The following is a 20,485-nucleotide window of genomic DNA, read 5'->3' on the forward strand; positions in this document are numbered from 1 at the left end:
AGGTAAGTTAAGAGAAACATTCCTACCAAACAACAATTACTTATGTCTGACCTAAGTAATTGATTTGTTAATGATACCCATCAAGTCCGATAAATCCCATGCTGTAGTCTCAGTCTATAAAGGTCTACATGTTATTTACACTAATAAAACATTAATCAAGGCCAAAATTTATAGCAGCTACTCTATAAATGAGGTCAAAGCAGGTCAGACTTACATAAAAAGAAAAAGAAAAAAAAGGTCAGTCTCTGCAGTGAAAAGAAAACCCTTATTACTTATTCTTCTTGCCCCTGGGATTAAGTCCAGTAGCTGAATACTGCTACACAAATACATCCACTGCTACATAAACTCATTTAATCTCAATGCACTGAATATTTATAAAAAGAAAGTCAGCCCACTGATTTCAGAAAATAAATCTCTAAATTATTCCTTTACAATACATTCTACCCTTAAAGAAAGAGAGAATAAAAATATCAAATAGCACTTTCATTATTTCAGTAAAGAAAGTTAGTTCTCTTTATACCGATGTTTATTTCTAACATTTGCTTGAAAGACAAAAGCTAAGGGATCCCTACAGGCAAAGCACAGAGGTAAAGAAGACGGTTTAACCTGGAGGCAAACAAATCCAGAGTAAGAGAGGCATAAGGAAACAGGAAAGGTATTATACAACCTATAATCACATGTGGTATAAAAACAAATAAGTTTTTCAAATAATTGCTTCCTCAATAAGAAACAATAAGTATGAGTTATTCTGGGTAAAATATTTGAGAGTAACATAAAACTCATTTCTTTACAAGACAGATAAAAAAGTTTAGTGTAAAATATTTATTATATTGTCTATGTATTTTCTTTTCTCTTAGAGTTAATATTCAAAGAAATATCACTTGACTATTGTCAAGATTATCTGCATACACCAAATTTCTGTTTAAGAAATAATGACATTTACATGAAAAATGGCAGTAACTGAAATAAAAACTGTAAGTGTTCTTATAGTATCTTATCGATTAAACACAAATACTCACTGGATTTGCTAGGCACTTCCCTAGCAGCCAAGAATAAAACAATAAGCAAGACACAGAGGGCCTGTCCTCAGCAAGCACTGGACAGGAAGAGAGACAACAAAAACAAACCTGGGAAGACGGTAAAAGATATCAGCAGGAAATTTTTAAGAAATGAGATACAAGTAACCTGGGTAACAGGATTCAGGGAGGACTTCTGAAAAGGCAACACTTGAACTAGGACTTAAATCAGAATGAACCAGACATGTAAAGATCTAGGGGCCAACCTCCCAGCTATGGTGAAATAAAGAGGCCAACCAATCATTTCCTAGAAAAACAGCACAGAACTGAAAAAGATAATTCAGGGTTCTGAAGACTGACAAAAGCAAACAACAAAATTCAGAAAAATTTTATTCACAGAAATGTGCTAAATACAGTAAGAACAAACGGAGTCTGTAGCAATCTTTTCTGGAAATGTCCCACCCAAACACCATGCATGTAAAAGTTTCATCCGTTTACGGCTCCTTATGAAACCAGCAACTTCACCTCCAGAGATGGCTGACTTGATTTGGAAGGGAGGACAGAAAATAAAGATATTGCATGTCAAGCTGAAAACCAGAAAACCCGACACCTCTCCTAGAATGAGATTACATTTAAAGTTAGAATGAGAGACCAGAAATTAAGAGAGGGATACCCTGAAAATGAATTAGCAAAATAAGAATTTCACACATGGCTCTCTGAGCCATTAAGCACACATACAACACAGACTCGACAAAGATCAACAGGAAGTAAAAGCTAGAGATGAAAACAACTGCAAATTTAAATGTGTTCATCAAACCAAACACAGATCTACCAGCCATACACGGTCACAGGTTTCAGCAAGGGTTTGACCAATCATTCATTAACCTCAAAGCGATGGAGAAAAAGGTGTGACCCAAGAAGAATTCGAAAACAGCTAAGCAGCAACATTAAATTACCATACCATAAGAGATCAATTCTGCAAATTAAGCCCAAGCGAGTAACTTTCAAGTCAACAAACAAAACTGAATTCAACAACCATAAAAAGAATTGCATAGCACAACAAAGCACAAATTATCCCAGGTATGCAGAGTCAGTTCAACATTCCAGAGTCAGTCAACATAATCCATTATACATAAACAAGCTAAAAAGAAACATCAAATGGTCATATCAATAGACACCAAAAAAGAACTCGACAGAATCAAATGCCTATTCATGATAAATATCTCTCATGATCATGATATCTCTCATAAACTAAGAATAGAAGAAAACGTCCTCAACTTGATAAAGAATATCTACCAAAAGCTAACATCAAATTTAACAGTAAGAAACTAGAAACTTTCCCATTAAGACCAGTACAAAGCCAAGGATGATGCCCCTCTCACCACTCCTCTTCAATATTCTACCAGAAGAAAGGAGACAAGAAAAGGAAACAAAGTATACAGATTGGTAAGAAAGAGGTAAGAATGTCTCTGATCAGAGATAACAAGATCATTTAGGTAGAAAACCCAAAACAACTGGACTTATACTTGGATCTCACACACTACAAAAACAGTGGGTTTAACTGGTGGTTCAGTGGTAAAGAATCTACCTGCCAATGCAGGAGATACAGAGAGGGTGGTTCAATCCCTGGGTTGGGAAGATCCCCTAGAGGAGGGCATGGCAACCCACTCCAGTATTTTTGCCTGGGAAATCCCATGAACAGAAGAGCCTGGCGGGCTACAGTCCATGGGGTCCCAAAGAGTGGAACACGACTCAGCGACCAAACACAGCATACAAAAACCTTAACTCAAAATGAATCACAGATCTAAATGTAGAGGCTAAAACTATAAAATTTCAAAAGATAAAAAAAAAAAAAAAGAAAACCCTACTACTTGTTTTAACCTAAAATGTCTTAAATTTGCCAACAAATCATAATCCATAAAAGAAAAAAATTTCTAAATGATACTTTGTCAAAATTTTAAACTTCTGATCTTCAGCACAAATAAAGGACAAGTCACAGATTGAGAAAATGTTGCAAATCATGTATATGACAAAATGCTGCATCTAGAAAAATATAAGCTACTGTTTAAAAATTAAAAGTCACACAACAAAATTTTTAAAAGGGCAAAAATGCACATTTTCCCAAAGGTGGCACTTGACAAAACACTCAACAGCATTAGCCATTAGGGAAATGCAAACAAAAAACAGTGTAAGATACCCACCAGGCTAACTAGGAAAACAGCTTAGCAGTTACTTAAAAAATTAAACATAGACTTCTCATTCCACTCAGCAACTGTATTCCCAGATATCTACCCAAGAGAAATGAAAGTGTATGTCCACGCAAAGCCTCGTACAAAAACTCACACAGAAGTGTTATTTATAACAGCCAAAACAGAAAGTAATCCAAATGTTCATTGAAGGGATAAACAAAATGTGGTATATCCATATATCAGAATACCATTAATCAATCAATACAAAAAAACAAAATTCTGATACATGCTACAATGTGGGTTTTACCCAGGAATTATTATAAGAATAGTGTTGGAGAAAATGACAGTGAAGCAAAAACTAAAATCAATGAGAAATAAACAGGAAACATTTGGGGTATGGAGAAAGGGATGACAGAGGAGGAGATGGTTGGATGGTATCACTGACTCTATAGACACGAGTTTGAGCAAGCTCTGGGAGTTGGTGATGGACAGGGAGGCCTGGCGTGCTGCAGTCCATGGGGTCGCAACGAGTCAGACATGACTGAGTGACTGAACTGAACTGAACTGATAGGCACCACCGATGAGGGATGGTAAGTGATACAGTCTACAAAAATAAGATTTAAAGCTTACCAAGATCCCCATCTGACATTCCCTGAACCGCCTCTCCTCCTCCAGTCTTGTCTCCCACCCTACCTCAGCCATTTATCACATGGCCACATGCCAGAGCACAGCATTTCCAACAACTGAATGGCCTTGGTATATCTGACCCCTCTCTTCACTACTACCTCTCATGTTCAGAGCTCAGTCACTCTACTATCACAACTCTAACAGTCCTTAGAGTTCAATATATCCATCCAATCATTTTCTTTATAGGCACTCTCCAGGCCTACCTTAACAATTACAATCCTGTGGCCAATGATCATAATCACTCTCTTGTATAAGAGTTTGACTCCCTTGTCCTTCTCACCCCCATATTCACTTGACAAAACCTAAACCCATTTAAGCCTCTCATTCTACTTCCATATTTACCTCCCAGACTCTGCAACTACATGAAACATCTTCCCATATTACTATAAATGACCCACCATTTGTACACACATTCACCCACTCTCTAACCTACTTTTAAAAATCACTCCAGAAATTCTCACCTATCTCTTCTACATTGATTTCCCCACTTTTTACCATAATACTGTTCTTTTGCTCTCATTTTTCCAAAATCCTATTTCCTTTGACTCTATTCCCTCCCACTCCATTTTTTTTCTCCGCTCTGTAACAAAATTCCTCTAAAGAATTGTTTATACACATTCTAATAATTCCTCTTCTCTCATCCTCTTTTCTAAATTCACTGCAAATAGGCTTTTTTCCACTCTCCCAAAACCGCTCCTATCCAAATCAGAAGCAACTTCTGAACCTACGGTCAAATCTGTCATCACCTTACCACCTTAATGATTTCATCTAGTCTCAAGACATTAAATATCACCTATATGCTTATGACATATAGATTAGAGACCAAATTCAGGTCTCTAATCTGGAGAAATAATTAGCAACTGTCTATTTAGTATCTCTCCCCTGGAGAAGGAACTGCAACCCACTCCAGTATTCTTGCCTGGATAATTCCATAGTCAGAGGAGCCTGGTGGACTACAGTTTATGGGGTCACAAAGAGTTGGACACAACTGAGTGACTTTCACTTCACATTTAATATCTCTACCTGGATGTTTGTGTGCATGAAAAGTCAATTCAGTCATGTCCGACACTTTGCAACCCTATGGACTGTAGCCTGCCAGGCTCCTCTGTCCATGGAATTCTCCAGGCAAGAATACTGGAGTGGGTTTAGGCAAGAATACTGGAGTGGGTTACCATGCCCTCCTCCAGGGGATCATCCCCAACCCAAGGACTGAACCCATGTCTCTTATGGCTCCTGCATTGGCAGGTTGGGCTTTACCCTTAGCATCACCTGAGAAGCCCTCCTTGATATCTACTAGAGATCTAAAAATCAGTATTGCCAAAACTGAACTCTTGTTGTCCCCCAATAACTGCTTTATTAATAGATTTTACCATCCTGGTTGACAGAAACACCATCTTTTCAGCTGCAGAAGCCAAAAATGTTAAGAGTAATACTGGACTCCCAGTTTTCTCTCACAACCCACATCTGATCCATTAGTACTGAAACATCCTACTGGCTCTGTCTTCAAAATATATCCATAATGCTCCTACATTTCACCTCTTCTACTGCTACTGGTTTTCCCGTACATGCTCCTATGATTAACTCCTTCACTTCCTTCAATCGGGGCTCGCAAAAATGTCACTTTCTTGATGATCTATAATATAACCAATCTTTAAGCTACAAACTAAACCCTTTATATTTCATTCAAAAATTTCCCTCAACCTACTTAACATTATCTTTTTCCAAAGAACTTACCGCCTTTCATGTGTCATATAATCCATTACTTATTTTGTTTATTGTTTATAGCTTGTCAGTGACTGTTCAAAAGTAAGATCTACACACACAAAAAAGAATCTTTAGCTGCTTTGTTTATTGTTGTATCCCAACAATCAAGGACAATTACGATACACAGTCAGTGCATAATAAATACTGGCTGAATGAATAGATGAGGAAACAGAGGCTCACAGAACAGTACTTCCCAAATATCAAAGCTGGCACTTGAACCCAAAACTAACTTTAAGGCTAATACTATTAATCACAAGGCTATTCTGCCTTATCTATTAAATGTAACAGTAACTTGCATAATTGAGGGCATTTACACTTAGTAGAACCTAAACAAAATTGACTTTTATAACAAGTTTTCTTTAAAAAAAAAAAAACTGGTGTTAATCAGTGTTTTGCATTAAGTAGAGTAAATACATATTCGATCAATAGCACTCACTGTCTCTTTTTACATATATACGCTATTAAAGCATGTAATACCTCGGTGTTGAAATTCAGCCAAAGAGCTTTTTTTCTTGGTGAGTAAGCACTTTGAAATTTTTGCTAAAAGTGAGACTAAATTAGTCCATTCACCCATTGAGAAATATTATTGATTTCCCAACACTTGCCAGACTCCAGACTACAATTAGTTCTGCTTCTCACATAGATCACTGTAATAGTTTTGTTACTGCTCCTCATTTCAATCAGGTCTCCTCTCCTTCAACCCGTCCTCAGATCACTGCTAGTTATTTTTTCAAAATCCAAGTATTACAATCATACTTCTTTTCTAAAAATCTTTCAAAGCTTCCCACTGCCTTTAGATAAAAGTTCAAATACACATTAGATCTTTTATGATCCAGATGACCAACTCACACACAACTCACAATTCACACAACCACACACAGCATCCCACATCACAGCATCTTCAGATATTATATTCCCTCTATTAAGAATGATTTTCACACGTGTCCTCTCCAACTTACCCATAATCCCCACTTTTTCAAAGTCTATTTTACTAACACAACTCATCCTTGGAAATACATCTCAGGAATCATGTTTCCTAGGAGGTTTTACCTAACCCTTCAATATTAAATTGTGAAGTCTTTCCCTTTATTCTCATTCCTACCTTCTAGCACATAATTTAGCACATGGTTGCAGGTTTATTTATCTGTATTCAGTACTAATCTGTGAGCACCTATAATTTGATAAGTAGAATAATCTTAGTAGCACTTAATACAAAACAAACAGTTCTTTTTCTTTCTTTTACTTGCATTTATTTTTGCGACATTTATTCACGGGCCATAAGTTTTTGTTTCTTCAGTTTCTTCTGGGATATCTTTCCTTCTGTGCCATCTCCTCTTCTGGTTTAGGAACAATCTGTTCTTTTTCAGTAAAGATCATCTCCATGTGGCAAGGAGAGCTCATGTAGGGATTGATATGACCATGAGCTCTGTAAGTCCTGAGCAGCATCTTGGGGGCTTTGTTCACCCATATGTGCTCAATGACCAGAGAATCTATATCTAAGCCCTTAAGCTCAGCATTACTCTCTGCATTTTTGAGCACGTGCAGTAAAAATTCAGCACACTTTTTGAGCCTCCGACCCTGCATCCAGCCCCCCTGTCTGTCCTGCGCACACCTACCAACTCCACCGCTGCAAGGGTGGAATGGCACACACTGCTTCTATAAAGTGGTGCCCTTCAGATACTTGGTGGCTTTTCGGATATGCTTACCCTTTATGGCCTGGGCAGTTTCACGAGTGTTCTTAAAATGAACACGAAGATATGAACCTCTTAATTTGCATGATTCTGTGGGGTTTTCTGGGTCAAGTGAATAGTGCACCATTTTTAGAGGTCACCTCAGCCCAGAAAAGGAACAGTTCCCTTTTTTATAACATTAACGAGACAGAGGCTGAATTCCTAGCTACTATTTCAAAATTTTCCTGTAAGTGATGGTGTCAGTTTCTCAGTATTAGCCAGAACACTATAAGGAAACATGCACAAACAATAATTATGTTCAGAATGCTATTTCCAATAGCAGTCAATCACACCTTTTAATCTATACTCTGGGTCTTTGGTTCAACTAATCTAAAACCGGGCTTCCCCGGTGGCTCAGCTGGTAAAGAATCAGCCTGCAATGCGGGAGACCTGGGTTCTGGCCTGGAGAATTCCATTGACTGTATAATCCAAAATCAGATGCCACAAAACTGACACAGAGTAGTCCACTCATCGTTTCTTCATTTTCACCTTTTAATTTTCTCACTTTCTTAAATCTATTTTCACCCTTGTATCTTTCTTTTTATATCTGTACTTCATTTTTCTTTCTTATTACTGAATTTTCTTTCCTTGAATTCTTCTTCCCTTATACCCAGGCCATGACATGAGATAATATAGACATGTTAGTCTTATTATGGAGAAGGCAATGGCAACCCACTCCAGTACTATTGCCTGGAAAATCCCATGGATGGAGGAGCCTGGTAGGCTGCAGTCCATGAGGTCGCTAAGAGTCGGACACGACTGAGCGACTTCACTTTCACTTTTCACTTTCATGAATTGTAGAAGAAAATGGCAACCCACTCCAGTGTTCTTGCCTGGAGAATCCCAGGGACGGCAGAGCCTGGTGGGCTGCCGTCTATGGGGTCGCACAGTCAGACACGACTGAAGCGACTTAGCAGCAGCAGCAGCAGTCTTATTATTGCTGTAAAATATAACAGAATTTAAGAAAGTCTGAAAAATATGTTTTCCTTATATCTGTTAATAAAATCATCAGTTTACTTTTGCCAAACTTAGCCTTCCTTATTGAAAAATAAAGAACAGATGTTACCATGAAGCACATAACCATGAAGAGAACAATAAAATGATTAAATACTGAAGTATTTATAATAATTAATATCTAACTCACTATATTACTGTCTGTAAAATCAATACCAAAAATATCAGTTCAAATAGCAAAAAAGAACAAGATTCTAAAGTAAAATATAAATGGATATAAAATAGTTTACCTTCCTTCATTGACAAGTTCAATAAAAGCAAGGCCTGCATTCTTCTGAATAGAATTCTGCCACTCCTAAAAAAAATAGTAGACAATAGCTGAACAAATTTCACTTAGTAGGTTATTTCTTTAAATCAACAAATACAAAAAACATCACCCATATCAATTACATACTTTGGATCCTCATGGAAAAGTTTTGTTAAACATGCTTTCTACCTAGCAGCCCCATGAACACATAAATAGTTGACATTAAAATGGAAACAAAACAAGTCAGCAACAATTAGATTCCAGATAAACTAAATGAGCCTACCTATATATATCTTGCCCTTCTAGTTCTATACCATTATATCCTAGTAATTTAACTGAAATAGTTTGAAAGAAGGCAGCAAAGAAGACCAAGGACAAAGGTTTTGGTTTTGTTTCCTTAAGAAACAAAAGAGGGGAAGATGGAATTAAGGAGTGCCATAAACTTAATAAACAGCACATGTCCTACAAAATTTGATGACTAAAGATTGAGAAAGAGACAAGAAAAATCAATGAATTTGGCTAGACCACTTTTAAAATGGAAAACCAAAAGTCACTAGTCTATGAATTAGCAAATGATGGTGTAAATTTATTAATATACTCTTTATGAGTAAGTTACCCATTAAAAAGCCATAGAAAGAAATCAACCAATAGAGTATATAGGGAAAAAAATGTTTAATCCCTATCTCAAAACATATATAAAATAAGCATCAATCCAATAAGACTGGGGCCACATAAACTGAAATACAGCCAGATCTGAGAAATACCCGTGCATGCATGCATGTGTGCATGTTTTTTAAAAACAGCTAGACATATATAATCCTTTTGTTTCTGAAAACTAAGGAGCTTTACAGTCCACCTACATAATATTACTCAACTAATTTTTTTTTGTTCTTCTATAAATGCCAAAACAAAAGACATCCTGGGACCTTGTTACCATGGCCAGTTACAGCACTGTTACCATGACCAGTGTCCACATTTTCTGAATCTAATACCTTTAAGAGTTTTTAACACTACGTAATTTCATATCCTATATTATGCCAAATTCTAATTTTTCTAAACTTCACCCTTTCTCATCTATTTTCTCATTTTTATCCCCAATTTTGTATTACTTTAAGTTCTGAAAAACTTGAGCTTGCTCTCAGAACTGAAATGGCTGTTTGCCATAATTTTGTTACAGAGTTCTACTTCATGAAAAGTGTAAGCAAGAAGATACCCACAGAACATATACAGCAGGATAAGAAGTAGATATAAAGGCATTTAGACATTTGAAGACAGTAATGGGCTAAGACTAAGAAAGAAGATAAAGCAGCATGTTGTTGAGGAAAGAGCAGGAAACGTAATGTGTTCTTAAGGAACAAGAAGTCATGAGATTTATGCTCTCAAATCAACTATGACATTAACAGGCTATGTCCACGGAAAGATCACTCTACATCTCTAGGTCTTTGATACCCTCTTTAAAAAATTCTTGAGGCTACATTATTCTATGATTCAATAACTTACAAACACCTACAAATTAGTGGCTCGTAAGTCCACAATACATACTCTTAAAATTCACAACTGCCAGCCAACTGAAACAACAAAATAAACATATTTCTTTCACTGAGGTAAACCAAGTGAAGGATAAACATCTAACTTAAATCTAATACCCACCTAACTTAAAATCTTTTTATTTCCAGCAAAATTAAGTAAACAGTGCAAAGGAGAGCAGCCAAACCCCAAGAAGAAATAAATCTCTGAGAGAAGAAGATGTGCCAGACCCTCCACTCTTCTCAGAAATAGGGAGAAGAGAGAAAAAAGCAGAAACTGCCGGTAAGTTTTTGACCCTGGCCCAGAAACCCACACCTCACTTCCAAGCATGAGCACAGGGAGGCACAAGTCTCGAGGAGTGGACCTAAAGCTAGTAACGCGCAGGAGGAGCAGACAGCAGATCAAATGGCAGGCGGACTTAAAACAGCCTCAGAGGAACTCATGCCCTCGGAAAACTCAGAAAGTTACAGAGAGATGTACAAGTAGTTGAGGCTTTGAGGGGATGAGGGAAACACGGCTGTGACGTCTGCTGATAGACAGCAGGGAATCAGAAGGGATGGTGACACCTCAAGGGATGCTCCTGTCAAGAACAGAAACACATGCTCGCTCCTCAGCTCTTACACCCAACACAGCACTCGCAGCAAGCCACGTGAAAATCTGACACAGCACCAGAGTATATGGAGGTAAAGTCTTAAATTAACTGCATTTTCCTATACATCATTTACTTGAGAGAAAAATTTCAAAAAGGAAGTTAAATATACTGAAAAGAAAATAGTTACTCTTCATGCTACAAAAAAAGGAATTAGGAAGAAAGGCAAGAGATTACCCCATATATAATTCTCTAGACCAGACAATTTATTTTTAAAAGTATCTATCACTTTCCTCAAATCTATTTTGTCTGATTTAAAACTGCAACAGGTAGGGATTTTTATAAGTCATACAAAACTCCAACTCCACATGAAAAAAACAGGTAACAGTGGAGAGACGCAAATTTTCAGTATACAGGTAACCATCGTTTTATTTACACTTACGCAATACAAATCGATATTTACTTCTAATGTAAAAGCAGAAAGTGTCTCATTCAAAGGTCACGAAGGTTTCAAACAGCATGGTTTAGGTCCGAGAGAAAACCAGTTAAAGTTAGCATAACCATAAAAAATTATCGTTTAAAAAACTTATGACTTCAAATTAAGTATGTCACACTATTTTTTTTCCTTTCAAATTAAAAATAAATTAGACATGAGGATATACATAGAACTGGAAGAGTTCATTTTTTCTTACGAAAGCTCAGAAACATATTTATGACTGCTAATACATTTGGATTCTTGTTTTCCCAAATATCATCTATAAACTTATATTAGTTTACTTGCAGGAAGGGCTATCTATTCACCTGGAATAAAACTTTTCCAACAACTGAAAAAATTTAGACAAAATGAGAAATGAAGTGAAAATACAAATTCGTATCTACACTTTGAGTAGTTATAAAAACCTCACAATTCTCAAAGATATCAGAATTTTAATTTGTTTATAATCCACTCCTAATTATAAATTATTTAACACTTAATAAACGATGACACACCAGCTACGTAAGTACATACTGATAGGAACTCAGGTTAAAAAACCTGCAGCCCATGAGAAAAGGACATTTTTTTTTTTTTTAAATAAGCCCAGGTTTTAGTCAAAGCCAACAAATTTTCTCCATACTAAAACACCATCAACAATCTGAAAACTGAAAAGAAGATCCATGCTCTCCTAAAGCATTTTTCTCCACTTCTGAGACAATTATTAAAGAAGGTGTTAGTCAAAACAATTTCACAAACCACAGCTCAATATAACTTTTAGTGAGCTTTAACAGCTGAAAGAAAAGCTTAATGCTTATCGTCTTTCATGATCATTTCAATATTTCATCATAATATTTATAATTACATAGTGATGCAAAATGCACCATACATTTAAAGGTCTTGGTTATTCTTCTCCCAGAGGTATTGATGAAAAACATGTTAAAAGCCTCAAATCCAACCACTAATGCAACTAAGTAATTTTAAAATACATTTCAGCACTTTGGAGAGGAAGGACTCAAAACACAGCAACGGAGTCAATAATTTCATACCTGTTCTAAGCTGTATTTAATTGACTATCACTTCCTAGGGCCACAACTGGTGACTAGTCAATTTTTACTAAAATATACTCTTAGCTTAGTAATGCTCTTAGTCATACAGTAACAACAACAACAGGATAATGTATACTAGTGAAATCTATTAAACAGAGTTACACCAATTCTCAAACATGTGTCTTCAGTGGTAAAAGTCTACCAAATTTGGGATGGGGAATAAAAGACTCCATCAACTAAACTACTTCTGTGACTCCCTAACATTAACAAATAAATACAGGAAAGGGCACCAATAAATGTGCTATAATTTATAATATTTAATATAGCTAAATTCCTTAAAGTGAACTTAACAGTTTCCTATAAATTTGAGAATCTCCTACAATATATTTTAGTGTCTTGAATACAGCACATGAATTTGCCTACATTCTAAATGCCCAATTCCCAAACATTACCATGTTCTAAAGCAAATAAAATCAGACTACAGATCAATAAGATCAACTACATATATTCCATGATGCCATCTTTTCTGGTCAAACCATCAATATTGACATTAAATGTAGTATCAAATTTTTATTCTAGTGGGCTAGAAAATCACTGAACTATCTTTAAAAAAAAAAAAAGGTATAAAATGAGTGACTTTGGTTAAACGCAGGAAAAAATAAGGACAAAGACAATAAAGAGGGGACAACAGTAACGAGAAACAGCAAAGAGGAAGAACAAGACTGGGGAGGAGGAGGTGGACGCGGAGCCCCTCTCTCCACGGATACATCAGGAGCACATCTTCAGACACAGGGTGCATACGAAACACCAGCTCAGAGCGACAGGAGGACCTGACCAGCGGGAAAGAGCGTACAGACCCACGCAAAACTCGGCAGGACGAAGGAACTAGGGGGAAACCGGAGTGTTAGCAGGACTGGACCTGCCCTCGGCGGGTGGGGGGACTGAAGCAGGGGGTCCGATCCCCACAGCGGGGCAACTGTCTGAGTCAGAGGAGAACATTTAAGGCTGAGAGCGAAACAGCTGATCTGTGGAAGCCAACATGGAATGAGAATCAGACAGTCCTTGCCGCCATACATACCACGGACAGGAACACTGGTCTCATGGAAGGGGCAGCAGCTGGGAGCTGGGGTTAAGGAATTATGAAGCAATCCCAGGGTGAGGGTTGCTGTTGACTGCAGAGAGACGGATTGAGGGGATGTCAGGGAGGAGATCGTGGTGGAAAATGCTGATGGAGGAAAATCAGGCAGCCATGGAAGCAAGGCGACACTGCTGAGTCATGCTAGGGAGTGGAGCCATCACCATAGCCTCTCTCCCCCCACATGCTAGCTCAGGCAGCTGAGCAATAGAAAGGCCGGTCCATCAAATGCCTGAGACACTGAACTACAGAGCAGGACCCAGCCAGGGTGCATCTTTCAGTGATTGATGCACCAAACTACAGAGAAGGACCTCACCCAGGGTGCCCCTTTAAGTGCCTGATGCGCCAATCTTCAGAGCAGGACCACAGTCAGGGGGGCCCCTCTATGTGCCTGACAAGCCAAACAACAGAGAAGGACCCCAGGCAAAGGAGCCCTCTAGGTACCTGAACGGGAAGAGCTACTGGGAAAGACTGGCTAAAGAGGCTCTCTGATCACCAGGTACAAGAGGTTCAAAAAAGACTCTGCTAGGGCCATAACTCCTGCGGCAGAGGCAGTCCATGTCCCTGCATACTTGGCACCGCCAGGGTCCCCACAAGCCAGGCAGCTGCAACACCTTCGCTCTCAACTCACACAGGGGCAGAGGTACCACAGGCAAAAATAGCCTCATGTCTATGCACTCAGGGTCGCTTTGGTTGTGTCTGACTCTTTGCAACCCTATAGATTGTGGCCTGCCAGGCTTCTCTGTCAGAGAGCAGGTTTTCTCCAGGTAAGAATACTGGAATATACTGGCCTATACTAGTTGCCATACCCTTCTAGAGAAATGTATTTCCTGCTACCCTAGCTGCCAACCCCCCTGAGTATCTGGTGCTGCCAGAACCCCTGTGACGCCAAGCAGCTGCACCACCTCCACACCTGGCCCTCACAGGGGTAAACCCAAGCCCTCCAGGGCAGCCGCAGAAGCTAAACCCCAGCAGACAACCCACATGAAGAGGTGGAAATAAAACCACAATTGAAACCCAGGGGCAGTGTGGTTAAGGAAGAAGACCCAAACCTCCCCACCAGCTGCACAAGCTGCAGATTAAATCCATGTGATCAACTAAGCAGACTCTGTGTCTATGGAAAATAAAAAAGGCCACTGAGAGCTCCCACAAAAGAAAACACACTAGCTCTGATACCTGTGGGCATTAGAGGCAAGAACACACAGGAGTAGGACCAGATTAGAATCTGAGCTGCCCCCACAGCAGGTCCAGAGATCAGCACAGTGTTAGAGGGCATCCTAGGGAGGTAAGGTGGACTGTGGCTCCCAACAAGGGAAAGGACTCTCACAGCAGTGACTCAAAAAAGAAACATTTATTATTCTTATTTTTTAACTTGTTCTGCAGATTCTTTTGGATTTTTTCCCCCCTCTTGCTGCAGCTGTCGATTTTATTGGCACTAAGAAATCCAATTAAGCCTTTGAGCTTTTTTTCCTCAGTCACATTTTTTATTGTTGTCATAAACCTCTGCCTCTACATTGGGCTTTTGCAGTTCTGTAGAGTTATCCTCTTTTTTTTTCTTCTTTTTTAATTTTTTAAACCTATTATTATTTTTTCTATTTGTTCCATTGTCTGCTTTTCCTACAATTCTTTTCCCCTTCCAGTTAATCTTTACCATATATAAACCTTCTTTATCTACCTCTACTTAACTTGGCATGTATATTCCTTTTTTCTTTTCTTCTCTTCTTTCCTCTCAACATATTTGTTAGTTTTATTTTCATTGCTTTAATTCCTTAATTGGCACCTTGCTTTAGTTTTGTTTTCCAGTTTGTGCTTCAGTTCGTTTTGTTCTGGTGCATACAAATTTTGGTTTCCTTCATTCCCCAGGTCAATCTATTGTACTTTATTTTTGGTGGACTGTTTCGATTTTGCTTATGAGAGTATGTGTATATTCAGTCACACTTTCGACTGTTGTTATAAAGCTCTGCCTCTACATTAGGATACTGCAGTTCTGTGCAGTTTTCCTTTTTTCTTTAGTCTTCCGTATTTTTTTTTCCTCTTTTTTATAATTTTAATTTTTTTAAACCTATTATATTTTTTCTATATTTATTCCTTTGTTTGCCTTTCCTACTGTTCCTTTCACCTTGCGATTAACCTTTGATGTATATAAATCTTCCTCATCTACCTAGGTTGAATTTTGCATATCCATTCTTTCCTTTCCTTTCAACATATATGTTAGTTTGTTTTCATTGCTTTATTCTCCATTTGGCACCTTGGTTTAGTTTTGTTTTCCAGTTTGTGTTTAACTTAGTTTTGTTCTTAACTGGGAAATATAATTTTTTATTTCCTTGTTCACCGGGTCAATCTATGTACTTTATTTTTGGACTGTTTTGACTTTGCTCAAGGGTGTACATATATGTGTGTGTGTGTGTGTTCCATTATTTTAATTATTATTTGCCTGATTTTGTAGCTGCCATTTGTCTGGGATTTATCTTTGGTTTATCATTGCGGATATTTGCTTTAATCTCACTAAATGCCATAATAAACCACTTGTGGAATCTTCATTCCTGACCAGAGATTAAGACGTGAGCCTTTGGAATGGGAGCACTGTCTCTAAGACGCTAGATTACCAGAGAACTACCCCTGCTGCTGCTGCTGCTACTAAGTCGCTTCAGTCATGTCCAATTCTGTGAGACCCAATGGACGGCAGCCCACCAGGCTCCCCCATCCCTGGGATTCTCCAGGCAAGAACACTGGAGTGGGTTGCCATTTCCTTCTCCATTGTGTGAAAGTGAAAAGTGAAAAGTGAAAGTGAAGTCGCTCAGTCGCATCCGACTCATAGCGACCCCATGGACTGCAGCCTACCAGGCTCCTCCATCCATGGGATTTTCCAGGCAAGAGTACTGGAGTGGGGTGCCATTGCCTTCTCTGAGAACTAACCCTAGGGAGTATCAAATAGTGAGAACTCACACTAAGGAAACCACTTGAATATAAGATCCAGCATCACCCAACCACCAGTAGCACCCTGTGCAGGACGCCTCATCTAAACAACACCACCAACAAAGAGACATATAAACTGAAAGTGAGAGGATGGAAAAATATATTCCATGCAAATGGGAAGCGAAAGAGAGCTGGAGTAATAATCTTCATATCAGACTAAATAGACATTAAAATAAAGATAAGGAAGGACACTACATAATGGTCAAGGGATCAGTCCAAAAGGAAAACATAACAATCACAAATATCTATGCACCCAACATAGGGATGTGAAAGTCGCTCAGTGATGTCCGACTCTTTGCGACCCCATGGACTGTAGTCCATGTAGTTTTCCAGGCCAGAATACTGGAGTGGTAGCCTTTCCCTTCTCCAGGGGATCTTCCCAATCCAGGGATGGAACCCAGGTCTCCTGCATTGCAGGCAGATTCTTTACCAGCTGAGCCACAAGGGAAGTCCAACATAGGAGCGCCTCAATACATAAGACAAACACTAACAGACATACAAGGAAAAGTTGACAGTAACACAATAATAGTAGAAGACTTTACACCCCACTCACACCAATGGACAGATCATCAAAACACAAAATTAATAACGAAACACAAGTCTTAAATAACAGATGAGATGGATCTCACTGATATCTTCAAGACATTCCATCCAAATGCAGAAGAATATACCTTCTTCTCAAGTGCACATGGAACATTCTCCAGGATAGACCACATCTTGGATCACAAATCAAACCTCAGTAAATTTAGGAAAATTGAAATCATATCAAGCATCTTCTCGAAATATAATGCTATAAGACTAGATATCAACTGCAAGAAAAAAAACTGTAAGAAACAAACACATGGAGATTAAACAACACATTACTAAATAATCAACAGGTTTCTGAAGAAATCAAAAGGGAAATCAAAAAATTTCTAGAAACAAATGACAATGAAAACACAACAATTCAAAACCTATGGGATGCAGCAAAAGCAGTTCTAAGAGGGAAGTTTATAGCAATACAATCCTACCTCAAGAAACAAAAAAACATCAAATAGACAACCTAACTTTATATCTAAAACAACTGGAAAAAGGAGAACAAAAAAATTCAAAAATTAGTAGAAGGAAAGAAATCATAAAATCCAAGCAGAAATAAATGAAAAAGAAATGAAAGAAACAATAGTAAATATTAATAGAACTAAAAGCTGATTCTTTGAGAAGATAAAAAAATTGCGAAACCTTTAGCCAGACTCAACAAGAAAAAAAGAGAAGAAACAAATCAACAAAATTAGAAATGAAAAAGGAATGGTTACAACAGACAATGCAAAAATACAAAGGATTACAAGCGACTATTACGAACAACTATCTGTTTTGTTTTGGCAACAAAACAGATAACCTGGAAAAAAAGGACAAATTCTTAGAAAAGTTAAATCTTCAAGACTGAACCAGGAAGAAATAGAAATTATGAACAACCAGTTACAAGCACTGAAATTGAAGCTGTGATAAAAAATCTCCCAAAAAACAAAAGCCCAGGACCAGATGGCTTCACAGGAGAATTCTATGAAACATTTAGACAAGACCTAAGGCCTATCCTTCTAAAATTCTTTCAAAAAATTGCAGAGGAAGGAACACTGTCAAATTCATTCTATGCAGCCACCATCACCCTGATACAAAAACCAGACAAACACAACACAAAAAAGAAAATTAGCGGTCAATATCACTGACGAACATATGCAAAAATCCTCAACAAAATTTAGAAAACACAATTCAGAAACACATCAAAAAGCTCACAGACCATCATCAAGTTGGGTTTATTCCAGGGATGCAAGGATTCATGAATATATGCAAATAAATCAATGTGACACACCATATTAACAAGTTGAAAGATAAAAACCACATGATAATCTCAACAGTTGAAGAAAAAGGCCTTCACAAAATTCAACACCCATTTATGATAAAAACTCTCCAGAAAGCAGGCACAGAAGGAACCTACCTCAACATAGTAAAGGCCATATATGATAAGCCTACAGCAAACATTATTCTCAATGGTGAAAAACTGAAAGTATTCCCCCTAAGATCAGGGACAAGAAAAGGGTGTACACTTTTGCCACGATTATACAACATAGTTGAATAAACTGAATTTGAAGAAAGTGGAGAAAACCACTACACCATTCAGGTATGACCTAAATCAAATCCCTTATGACTATACAGTGGAAGTGAGAAATATACTTAACGGACTAGATCTGACAGACAGAGTGCCTGATGAACTATGGATGGAGGTTTGTGACACTGTACAGAAGACAGGAATCAAGACCATCACCAAGAAAAAGACATGCAAAAAAGCAAAATGGCTGTCTGAGGAGGCCTTACAAATATCTGTGAATAGAAGGGAAGTGAAAAGCAAAGGGGAAAAGAAAAGATACATCCTTTTGAATGCAGAGTTCCAAAGAATAGAAAGGAGAGATAAGAAAGCCTTCCTCAGCGATCAAAGCAAAGAAATAGAGGAAAATAACAGAATGGAAAAGACTAAAGATATCTTCAAGAAAATTAGAGATACCAAGGGGACATTTCATGCAAAGATGGGCTTGATAAGGGACAGAAATGGTATGGACCTAACAGAGGCAGAAGATATTAAGAAGAGGTGGCAAGAATACACAGAACAACTATACAAAACAGATCTTCACGACCCAGATAACCACGATGGGGTGATCACTCACCTAGAACCAGACATCCTGGAATGTGAAGTCAAGTGGGCCTTAGAAAGCATCACTACGAACAAAGCTAGTGGAGGTGATAGAATTCCAGTTGAGCTATTTTAAATCCTGAAAGATAATGCTGTGAAAGTGCTGCACTCAATATGCCACCAAATTTGGAAACCTCAGCAGTGACCACAGGACTAGAAAAGGTCAGCTTTCATTCCAATCCTAAAGAAACGCAATACCAAAGAAAGTTCAAACTACCACACAATTGCACTCATCTCACACGCTAGTCAAGTAATGCTTATAATTCTCCAAGCCAGGCTTCAGCAATACGTGAATCGTGAACTTCAAGATGTTCAAGCTGTATTTAGAAAAGGCAGAGGAATCAAAGATCAAATTGCCAACATCTGTTGGATCATCAAAAAAACAAGAGAGTTCCAAAAAAACATCTATTTCTGCTTTATTGACTATGCCAAAGCCTCTGACTGTTTGGATCACAATAAACTGTGGAAAATTCTGAAAGAGATGAGAATACCAGACCACCTGACCTGCCTCTCGAGAAATCTGTATGCAGTTCAGGAAGCAACAGTTACAACTGGACAAGGAACAACAGACTGGTTCCAAGTAGGAAAAGAAGTATGTCAAGGCTATATATTGTCACCGTAATTATTTAACTTCTATGCAGGGTACATCATGAGAAACGCTGGGCTGGAAAAAGCACAAGCTGGAATCAAGATTGCCAGGAGAAATATCAATAACCTCAGATATGCAGATGACACCACCCTTATGGCAGAAAGTGAAGAAGAACTAAAGAGCCTCTTGATGAAAGTGAAAGAGGAGAGTGAAAGAGTTGGCTTAAAGCTCAACATTCAGAAAACAAAGATCATGGCATCCGGTCTCATTACTTCATGGCAAACAGATGGGGAAACAGCGGAAACAGTGGCTGAATTTTTTTTCTGGACTCCAAAATCACAGCAGATGGTGATTGCAGCCATGAAATTAAACGATGCTTACTCCTTGGAAGAAAAGTTATGACCAACCTAGACAGCATATTAAAAAGCAGAGACATTACTTTGTCAACAAAGATCCATCTAGTCAAGGCTATGGTTTTTCCAGTGATCATGTATGGATGTGACAGTTGGACTATAAAGAAAGTTGAGCACCGAAGAATTGATGCTTTTGAAGTGTGGTGTTGGAGAAGATTCTTGAGAGTCCCTTGGACTGAAAGGAGATCAAACCAATTAATCCTAAAGGAAACCAGTCCTGGGTGTTCATTGGAAGGACTGATGTTGAAGCTGAAAACTCCAATAGTTTGACCACCTGATGTGAAGGGCTAACTCATTGGAAAAGACCCTGATGCTGGGAAAGATTGAGGGCAGGAGGAGAAGGGGACAACAGAGGATGAGATGGTT

The 20,485-nt window shown here is 38.2% G+C and overlaps 1 protein-coding gene across 5 annotated transcripts in view; it reads right to left on the reverse strand.

Annotated features, from left to right (window-relative positions):
- The window catches only part of LRBA (LPS responsive beige-like anchor protein), a 756,962-nt gene that overhangs the window by 484,416 nt on the left and 252,061 nt on the right, over nucleotides 1-20,485 (reverse strand). For all 5 annotated transcript variants that reach the window (XM_027513423.1, XM_027513426.1, XM_027513425.1 and 2 more), the window contains exon 35: nucleotides 8,631-8,695. In XM_027513423.1, coding sequence (XP_027369224.1) covers nucleotides 8,631-8,695 — 65 coding nt within the window. The remainder of the gene's footprint in view (nucleotides 1-8,630; nucleotides 8,696-20,485) is intronic.

The sequence above is a fragment of the Bos indicus x Bos taurus genome, chromosome 17 (assembly GCF_003369695.1).
Source record: "Bos indicus x Bos taurus breed Angus x Brahman F1 hybrid chromosome 17, Bos_hybrid_MaternalHap_v2.0, whole genome shotgun sequence".
NCBI lineage: Eukaryota > Metazoa > Chordata > Mammalia > Artiodactyla > Bovidae > Bos > Bos indicus x Bos taurus.